We start from the raw sequence: 10250 nt of genomic DNA on the forward strand, positions 1-10250 counted from the left end.
AGGATATACGTTTTGAAATGTTATTTTACAGGAACTAAGAAAAAGGACTTCACGGTGATTGGTGGAAACGGAGCAGCACTCCTTAAAAGGCAGAGGAGGAGTCAGAAGATACGAGCGACGTCACATACTTTATAAATAGGGTGTTTTTGAATATTTGTGGTTGTTGGTTTTTCAGAGGTCGTCTGACAACCCAAAGCTTTGTTACTCCTTTTTACATCTGATAATAAAACTTCTGCTTAATTTCCGGGAGCTAATGTTTTAGGGTATTGAAATTAGACCCTTGTGTCCATCTGTTTGTCTGTGTATGTCCCTTCACAGAACTTAAAATATATTGATATACTGACAGCAGGGAAATGTTATGAGAATGTTATGAAAGCATAGAACTCAATTGAAACTGGTTGATCCATGCTATTAGTGAGATGAAAAGGAGTGAAGTTGTGTTGTTGTTTACATTTTTGTTCTTAATTTCCTTAGCAAATTCTGTCATGCCACAGAGAACTACTCCCCTTCAGGATGCCATTAATCACATCCTTGCAGGAAGAGACAAGAATTCAATGTTAGAAATCAAATATATTAATCCAGTTAAAGGTGAGTGACATTGACACACTGCCGGCTAGACTGAGGGGTTACACGTCACTGGTTCTTGAATTGATGTTATGAGCAGTGGTTTTCAGTCTATGACTATTAATTGTACAAACATCAATATAAATGAAAGTTGTTAATAGTATTTTAATAATATTTTAGTTAATAGTGGGCCTGTCTGTTGCTGTATTCTACACTTGGACATGTATTCATTATTCTACATGTAGAATTGAAAAAAAAGCACAACGTTGCATAGTAGAGATTTATAGGAATAATTGATTATGATTATTTGCAGTGCTGAGTTGTATCCAGTGGATAGTCTGCTACCCCCGTGTCTCTAATAAGGTTGTGTCTGCAGGTCGTGGTATCTTCACTTTAGCTGTTTTCAATCAAGGAGACTTTGTGGTGGAGTATAGAGGGGAGCTCATTGATGCAGCTGAAGCTGAACATAGACGTAAACTGTACCACAATGCATGTTCGATCTTCATGTTTGACTTCATATGGAAGCGGAAGACATGGTGGTAGGTTCAGAATGACTAATATGTTTAGATTTCTATAGTGAGAAGTCAGGATTTCTGAAGTAAAGATCTCATGTTGCTCTTTAACTTATCAACTATGAATCGAACAACTATACTTGTATTGGATGTTGGCATTAGTGTAGTTCCTTACAAATTGAAGTACAATTCAAAAGTGTGTCACTATAAACGTCTGTTTAGTGCATGATGTTTGTAAATTTGCAGTATTGATGGAGCACTTGAAGATGGGTCATTTGGGCGACTGGTAAACGATGAGCATAAGGCACCAAATTGCAGAATGAAGTTGATCGAAGCAGAAGGGAAGCCACATCTCTGCCTTTTTGCACTGAAGGAAATTACGGCAGGAACTGAAATCACTTATGACTATGGTGGGAAAGAATGGCCCTGGCGTAAAGAGGTGGGTCATTTTTATTTTTTTCCTATGAATTGGTGTCAAGGTTTAAAGCCTATACATCTAGACATCTTGATAACAATGAAATCATCTCTGTCTTAAAAGCTACTGTGTGTTAACCTGTGTGAGTTTCATGATGCCACAGAGATTACACAATACCTATCGCTTGTTAGTGCCAACAATTCCAACAAATCCGGTTTTCAGTCAATCTTGTAAGGTTAATCTTGAACTTGCATGACTCTCCCAGGTGATGCCAGCAAGCTTATCTTTATGTTTTGTAGATTCCCCCTACTGTTACAAGCACTGCTGCCCAAGAGTCTATTAAAGACCGTTTCCAAGACCAAACCATGTCATCCACAGTCTCTATTGAAGGTCAGTGACTGTTTGACTTAATGTTTTACATTAGTTATGGTGGGCATATAAACCTATTGTGTCTATAAAGCATGTGAACCAGTGATGGTGTGGTTGCTTCTAGAGTGATGCACAACCCCACCCTCCCTGGCCTTCCTCATATTCTTTCCTGTATTCTACAGAGACCAGAGAGAGACCAGAAGTCCAGTCCTGCAATATAACATCAGGCAGTTCTGCTTGTGAGGTTAGGTTGAATACGACTGTCTGTTAAAGCAATAAGTCCCATTGTTTCACAACAATGGGACTTCAGTCAGGTCAACTGTACAATAACACAATTGTGTAGATGATGTCCAAGTTCACATGGGCATTTTACTGTTTAACTTGTTTAGACACAGCTCAGTGGTGCAAGCTTCCCTTCTGGCCAACACTCCGTTGCAGAGCTTGGTGACCACGCCCATGACTTGGAACCCAATGTTTTCTCTACAGACTTATTCAGAGGTGAGTCCCTGCTCTAATAAGCAATGCCTGGTAAACACTGGGGTCTTGCAAAGCACTGTGCCTTCATGTCCTGTGTTCTCTTCAACAGACACAGAATTGAGAGCAGAGTGTCAGTCATCCAGTCCCACACCAGACAGTCCTGAGCATGAGGTTAGTTTGAATTCAGCTGTTTATTACGAGATGTATGAATGTTTAGTTTCGTAAATGATGTAGAAATGATGTAGTTTCGTAAGAGACATACCGTATTTATCAGTTAATTACAATTATACTGCAGGTACAGTCTGAAAATCTTTGTCGGTACAGATACTCATCATTTAACATTGTGTTCCCCTGTCTACATCATTTTGAGTGTCATAAACTTAAAGGTTTGAGTGAGGGTGTCCCTCTTAGGTGAAATGGACACTGTACCAGTTGATGCCTGTTCATCTTTGCATATTGCTGTTCTTTTTTTAGGTGCATTGTGTCAGAGGTCAATGTGGCACTTCTTCTGCGAAAGAGGGGATTGGAGAAGTTGGTGTCCAGCACCAGGAGGTGTCACCCCCTGTGTTCTCAACAGACCTTACCAGTGGTCAGTTAAAGTTTTGAGTAAATGTTGTTAACTTCTGGCAATGCATGGCATGCCTGAAGGTTTGCAGCATGAAAACAGCATGTGTCAATATCAGGCCATTTTTAGATGGATATTTTGAGTAGAATTTTGTTTGTCAGGGATGTGAGTTGAGTATGTTATGCCTATATGTGGTTTTATGACTTAGGAAAGCCAAGCACTGAATCTCCCTGTGTTCCCTTGTACAGAGACCGAATCGAGCTCAGCGTGTCAATCATCCAGAGCCACGCCAAACGACTCTGCTTGTGAGGTGAGTTTGAATTTACCTTTGTTTTGAAATTGACCAATGGTTAGAAGTACTGTGATGTTCCATGGAACACAATTTTCAGTGTTTTAGTAAACATCTTGCAGCTGCGGTGGAAATGTCCTCTATTTAGTATAGATGGTCTCTTCTAACCACGGTGTCCCCCCAACACGTATGTTTTTCTGAGTGTGCCACACACTGGGAGTTCAACAGTGGAAGACTAAGGGTTTGAGCATGGATGTCATTACAAGTCCAAAGGACAGTGTCCTTGGATACCTTGAGTTTGTCTGTGTCACACACACGTGCACAGATCTTTACCTTTTTTTTCACAAAATTACTTTAGTTTCTTAGTATTGTTTTTACTTTTGCTTTACTTAAATAGATTAGGGTTAATTAACCTACTTCCTTGCTGTTAGAGGTTATGTAGTGCTGTGGCTAGGAAGAAGAGAATAATCAGTTTCCTTGCCCCTATCAGTTAGTTACCCGCTGTTTCGCTAGTGGTCTGTATTGTAGAAAATTGTCTCATTCTTCTTCCTACCTACCGCACTCGCTGTCTTCAAACAACAGGGCTATAGGTTGATTTACCCTGGACCTTGGACCTTTTTTTTTTTTTTAGATAATAGAAGTTAAGCAGGGTGTAATAAGCTCAATAAAACGGAAGGAAGGAGGTGGGAACCGGCGAACATTCAAACATTTTTAATCAAAATAAATAAACAATAAACAGCAGCGAAACAGGCCGGCAGCCCCTCACGGACGACTGCCGGCCACACGAACATAAACAAAACTTAAATGTCCGGGCCCGGTCCTCTCTCGCCGTACACTCCTGTCGCTCGGCCTTTTATGCTTCCGATCTCCTCCGTGAGAGATACGAGGCGTCCAGCTGACACTCATTATCAATCGCGTCACCGGCCTCGCTTCCTCCTCCCACGGCTCTCGTCACGCCTCCCTCGTCACACAGGGCAAATCTAAATTTGGTTCAGAAACTAGATGTGTTGTGTTTTTTAAGTGCCAGATGAAGGTTTACTTCATTATTTAGAGGAATTGTCTTCTTTGCCATCGTCACAAGAGTTCCAAGTAGAAGCATATCTTTCTCTTGTGTGTGTGATGACTGACGCCCCAACAGTTAGGCAGTCTTAACATAAGTCACAGGAATTGAATAGATATGCTTCGCTATTATATCTCAAAAGTAACTTCTTTCCCCCTTTTCATCTCTCCTGAAGGATTTGTAGAAAAGGTTGTGTGAAAGAAAAACAGCCAAATGGTTTTTTTTTTAATTCATGATATAATTTGTGTGTGTAAAGGTGTTTTATGTATTTCATGTTTTGATTTTTTTTTCACAGTGTACAATCCATAAGCTGGTTTTTGAATTGGTGAGAATTGACAAATGCTGGATATGCCATTCACCTTTGACATCTATCAGATGGCATGGTGTTAGATGCAAACGTAAGTGTGTTATTCATCTTCTTTTAATTAATGCATTTCTCAGTATACCATAAGTAGTTTAATTTCATGCCATGGGTCAGTTCCAGACTCACACCTATAAAGCATAAAAACATGTTGCTTGAATGTTTTATCAGTTCAAACCATTGCGGTGAAAAACACTGTAGTGGCAGATACTATGACATACCACGCAAGTGAGTTTGCAAGCTGAGGCATATGGCAGAGAACAGAGAGCATACTGCAAACTAGTCACCTTTTTGCAAAATTTACCATTTTGGAATCAAAATAGGCCATTGACGTGAAGCGAAGGAGTTTTTCTTATTTTGGGGTGGGGAGGGGGGGTCGGCGAGTCGGAGAAGCCGCATCACAAATCTGTCACGCAGGGTTTCCCTATCCCTGGAGACATTCGCCTTTGGATGTTGAACAAGTCCTTAATTCCTTTGCTGTTATCATTTATATTATTAGCCTATCTATATTGTCCTATTGCTCTTTGTTGATTAGACTTAGCCCTAAGTTAGGCTACAACCTTAAATCCTCGCAAATGTTTCGCTCTTTCATTCAGTTCGCTGCAGCTCTGCAAAATGCGTCTTTCATGGACTTTATTCATTTGCAATGTTAACCCAATTGCACAATAAGCGAAACGCCACTGTTTGAATTGTTGTATAGACGAATTTCAATAAGCTCACATTTGCGTCGTTACCAATGCAAAAACCGCAGTTCTTGGTTTGATCCGCTATGTGAACACAGGGCAATGTTTGTGCTGCTCCATTAGCATTTTAAAAGATTAGCTTGGCTGAAAAGCATAATGCACAAACGTTTCATTATGTCTAAGTGAGTATCAAAACAAGCAAAATGCCCTCAAGTCCGTGGTGCGCTCAGGTCATTGCTGAAGTCATTCTGTAATTACGCATACGCTCACAAACTTGGAAGATGATGTTAAACCCTTCGAGCAAACATTGCATCAAACTTGCAAATTTCTTAGAACGTCTATGTACACAAAGTGTCTGTCCAATAAGCATTTCCAAGTGTTTTTTTTCTAACTTTTTTTACTTTGTGCCTTCCAATAAGTCACTGGGCCTATCTTTACGCATCTGAGTTGATAATAGATCGAATGGGCTTTTCGAGTGGACTTCGAATTTAGTTTGGCTAATTGAGATGATAAATATACTGTATATAAAAGTCATGATGAACAAAAACTTTAGGCCTAATAAATCCAGACCTAATTCAATAGATTCACCAAGCAATTGGCAATCCAAATGCTTGAAGGTGTCTCCACACCTTTCCAATTACTTTTTGGAAGAATTCCTTTTATTCTCACAAGCCTTATTAATTAATGTAGGATAAACATTTCAGCATTTCTGTTCCACATTAGACCATTCTGCCAGAAGTCTTTGGGCCAAGGATGCATTCTGAAACATAGCCTATATGGCCTCACACCTTGCATATTACACATTAAAAAAAGAATGTGTTTGGTCAGGTCAGGCTACTAATGTGTCTGTTTTTACAATAACAATGTTTTATAATCAGAATCTCAAATCTCTTGATTGTTAGGACAATGCCATATATCATATTTGTACGTTTAAATCTGTTTGTATCTGTCTGGAAATCCCATCAGAATGCACCATTTGAACAGTCATTTTTCAAAAAATTCTGCTTTTCATTCTGAACTCACTTTATGCTTTAGTTTTCAGTTCACTTTATGCTTATGTTTAGTTGCGTTAGTGAATTTAATGTGTGATGTGTGGGATCACTACATACTTTTTTTAACTTTGACTTTGAATGGGTAATGTAAATACTCTGCCACTCCAGTGAATTCTACCTTAATGGTCGAAACCTGTGTACATTTGTCTAAATGGAAAATGTTAGCCATCACTCAAACTGTGCATTTGTACTGAACCGTTGCATTTCTTGATTTTGTATGTTTCTTAAGTGTGAAGCTGTTTGCATTTAATAAGAAAATTAGTATATAATTGGTCAGCATGGGAAACTGATCAATTGTTGTCTAACGCTGTGGTTTGCTTAATTTTGTCTGTGAAGAATGCTGTGGTGTGTGGCATAAAATCTGCCTCCAGAAATCCTCAGAAGACTGGGATATATCAGATGTAAGTGTACATTGAAGTATAATATGCTTAATATCAATTGATGGCTCTTAGCAGTTTGTTTTTGACATCCATCCTTCCCATGTGTATTTCTGTTATTTAAAGTATGCTGTATTTAATTAATTTAATTAATTAATTAATTAATTTAATGCACTTTACAGGATGATGTCTCATCTGATGACGAGTACATCCCAGAGTCTGTATCGGATTCAGAAAGCTCAGGGACAGAGTTGACTGTTGAGTTGCCTGAACCATCCAAAAAGTCCCATACCACTAATATGCCTGATTTAGGCGTTACTTTTGCTGAACAAGAACAGACCATAGATATACAGGACAACTGTAAGAATATCCTGATGGATCTAGAAACTACTGGTGATCTCCAAAGTGACCCAGAACCAGAAAGCTCAGAGTCATACCAGCAGAAAACAAAAGATGCGAGTAACGAAAAGGGTACTGTGGATATTCTTGGCCAAAGTAAATCCCCAACCAAATCAGCAAAATTCCTTAAAAGCCAAGTCAATTATTGTTTTGTATGTGAAAAACCTCAAACAAAATTTGCACGTCATCTCGAGAGGCATGTAAATGAAAATGCTGAAATCGCACAGGCACTCCAGTTCCCCAAATCATCAAAGGACAGAAAGGTTCTTCTTGAGAAATTCCGAAACCTTGGCAACTTCAAGCACAACTCAATTGTTAAAACCACAGGATCAGGCTGTCTTAAAGTGAAAAGGAGTTCCAAACAGAGCAGCAGCCCTGAGACGTATGATTACTGCTTGTACTGTAAGGGTATGTTATCCAGAAAAGAACTTTCTCGACATATGAAAAGATGTGCTCTAAGACCAGAGAATAATGTTGAAGAGGGACCCAAGTTGAGAGAGAGAGTCTTTGGTATAGCATCTGCTCAATCCACAATGTCCCAGCCAATTTCAAGTGAACTTTGGTCAGTGCTGGGCAAAATGCACAAGGATGACGTGTCCACTGCAATAAGGAATGATCATTATCTCATGCAGTTTGCCCAGTCCCTCTTTAATAAGCATGGGAGTGACAGATCAAAGCATGAGTATATAAGACAGAAAGTAAGGGAACTTGGGAGATTACTTGTGACTTTGCGCCACACAACAAGAATCCATAACATGGAAGAGGCAGTAAAACCAGGCAACTTCTTTATTCTTACTAGTGCTGTCAAGAGAGTTTCAGGTTTTGATCCCGAAAACAGCACATTCAAAGCCCCAAGTTTGGCCCTGAAAATTGGGCATTCTCTCAGAAAGATAAGTGACCTCATTATGTGTCGTGCTCTCATGGAAGAGGACCAAGAGGTGATCGATTCCATCAGGAGGTTTCATACACTTCATGAAACAAAGTGGTCTGAATTAGTTTCCCATTCTGCCTTATCAAACCTGAGTGAGGCAAAATACAACAAGAGCAACAGGCTTCCACTGGCCAAAGACGTTCAGAAGTTACAGTTATATCTTGGTCAGCAAGTGGAATTGACTAAGGAGAAACTAGCCGATAACCCAACAGCAGGCACTTATGCAGCACTAGCAAAGGTGACCCTCTGTCAAGTCATTTTGTTTAATAGGAGGAGGGAAGGTGAAGTGGCACGGATGACTGTAAAAAATTTTGAAGATCGTGACATGTCCCAACTAAACGATGACATAAGCACTGGGCTTACAGAAGTTGAGAAGAGACTTTGCAAACAATTCGCGAGAGTGGAACTGAGGGGGAAAAAAGGACGAAAGGTTGCTGTGATCCTTACTTCTGATATGACTGCTAACCTGTCACTCCTCATTAGTAAGAGGAAAGAGTGTGGAGTAACAGAAAACAACAATTACCTCTTCGCTATTCCTTGTAGTGATGGTCACTACAGAGGGCAGTTTGGTCAATTTGCAGATGCTTGTGGAGCCGAAGATCCTCAAAACCTCAGATCAACTAACCTTCGCAAACAGATCGCCACAATAAGCCAAGTCATGAACTTGAAAGATAATGAACTGGACCAGCTGGCCGATTTTCTCGGCCATGACATTAGGGTGCATAGGGAGTACTATCGACTGCCCCAATCAACAATTCAGCTGGCTAAGATCTCAAAGCTGCTTATGGCTATGGAGAAGGGAAGTGTGAAGGATATTCAAGGAAAATCTCTGGACGAAATTGGTGGTATGCATCATTTACATGTTGTTAAATCTACTTGGTGTATGTGTATATGGTTGGTGTAATAACATTTAATAACATTTTTACAATGTCATTTAATAGATGACATAGACGATATGGATACCGGATCACAGCAACTCCCTAATGTTTCCACATTGCAAGGTACTGTTAAAATTGGCTCACAAGGCTACTGCAATTGTTGTATTCTGTGTTGTGGATTTTGCAGTTGTATTGGTGAAATATTTAAAATAGGCTTTTTTATACATTTAGATAACAGCCTACTGTTATTTCAAACATGTATGAACTTTTTATTGCCTACCCTCCTTGCTGTGTAGTTGATAACATTGTTTTTTTTTTAACTTGTTTTGTTTTTAGACAATGAAGAAATGTTGGCTTCTGTGACTTTTGGATCGCCTCACCTCTCCGAGACTGCAGCTCAAGGTATAATCTCAATGATGGACCCAAAGTTTGCCCAACATATCTCATGTAATGAGCTGGGATCTGTGGGTTCATTAGAATATATTAAAAATGTTTTTGTCAGGAATTTACCAGTAGTACGATGGTTAGAAACTTTGTTAGAAGCTTAACTTTTTGTCATCGCTCTTCATTGTGACTAGGGATGGAACGGTATGAAAATTTCATATCACGATTATAATGACACAAATTATCACGGTTTTGTTAAAATGAGATGAAAGTGTTCAAAAAAAACAGATGCACACACTGAAAACATTTCAACAAGTTTAATATTTCAAAATCAACAAACAACAAATAAATCAAGCAGCTCTATGCACTTTTTTAAAGCAAGATTCTATTCTGTGGCATTTCCTTCCTTATAATGACCGTCGTCAAGTCAAGTCACCTTTATTTATATAGCGCTTTTTACAATGCAGATTGTGTCAAAGCATCTTTACAGTGATAACTGGTGAATAATTTTGTCCAGCTTAAGTAAATTCAGTATTGATTCGTTCGGCTGTAAAAAATCAATAATTAGTTCATTTATCTATATATCAGCACTGTAAAACTAAAAACAGTGATGTCATTGTCCAGCACAGTCCTGTTCGCATACAATGGTGTCAATGCAGGCAGATAAAAACATGGTTGAATATCCAGTGAAATGCGCAATAACGCATTATAACAGCGCACATCCACGTATCACAACGGACACGCTCTCTCGTTTCATTAATGCCACGTGCGTCTTTGTTTTTCATTGTATTGAAAATGAAATCAGACTTTACTATTAATACTACTATAATTATTACTATAACTTGTTGTGATCATCTTGTCTGGACGATTGTTTTGTACACTGTACAAAATGGATTTATAAGCAGGTTAGATTTAAAACATTAATCTCAATTCA

The 10250-nt window shown here is 39.0% G+C and overlaps 1 protein-coding gene across 1 annotated transcript; it reads left to right on the top strand.

Moving 5' to 3' along the window:
* Nucleotides 1–258: 258 nt before the first annotated feature.
* Nucleotides 259–9396, top strand: LOC130551200 (uncharacterized; the record flags this gene model as incomplete). Its single annotated transcript, XM_057328737.1, has 14 exons — nucleotides 259–588; nucleotides 941–1103; nucleotides 1323–1515; nucleotides 1791–1881; nucleotides 2043–2104; nucleotides 2250–2358; nucleotides 2447–2508; nucleotides 2812–2926; nucleotides 3151–3212; nucleotides 4547–4649; nucleotides 6684–6748; nucleotides 6907–8899; nucleotides 8996–9055; nucleotides 9269–9396. Coding segments are annotated over exons 1-14 (3375 nt in total), but the record flags the coding sequence as incomplete, so codon positions are not given.
* Nucleotides 9397–10250: the final 854 nt, after the last annotated feature.

The sequence above is a fragment of the Triplophysa rosa genome, unplaced genomic scaffold (genome assembly GCF_024868665.1).
Source record: "Triplophysa rosa unplaced genomic scaffold, Trosa_1v2 scaffold78_ERROPOS2324277+, whole genome shotgun sequence".
Taxonomy (NCBI): domain Eukaryota; kingdom Metazoa; phylum Chordata; class Actinopteri; order Cypriniformes; family Nemacheilidae; genus Triplophysa; species Triplophysa rosa.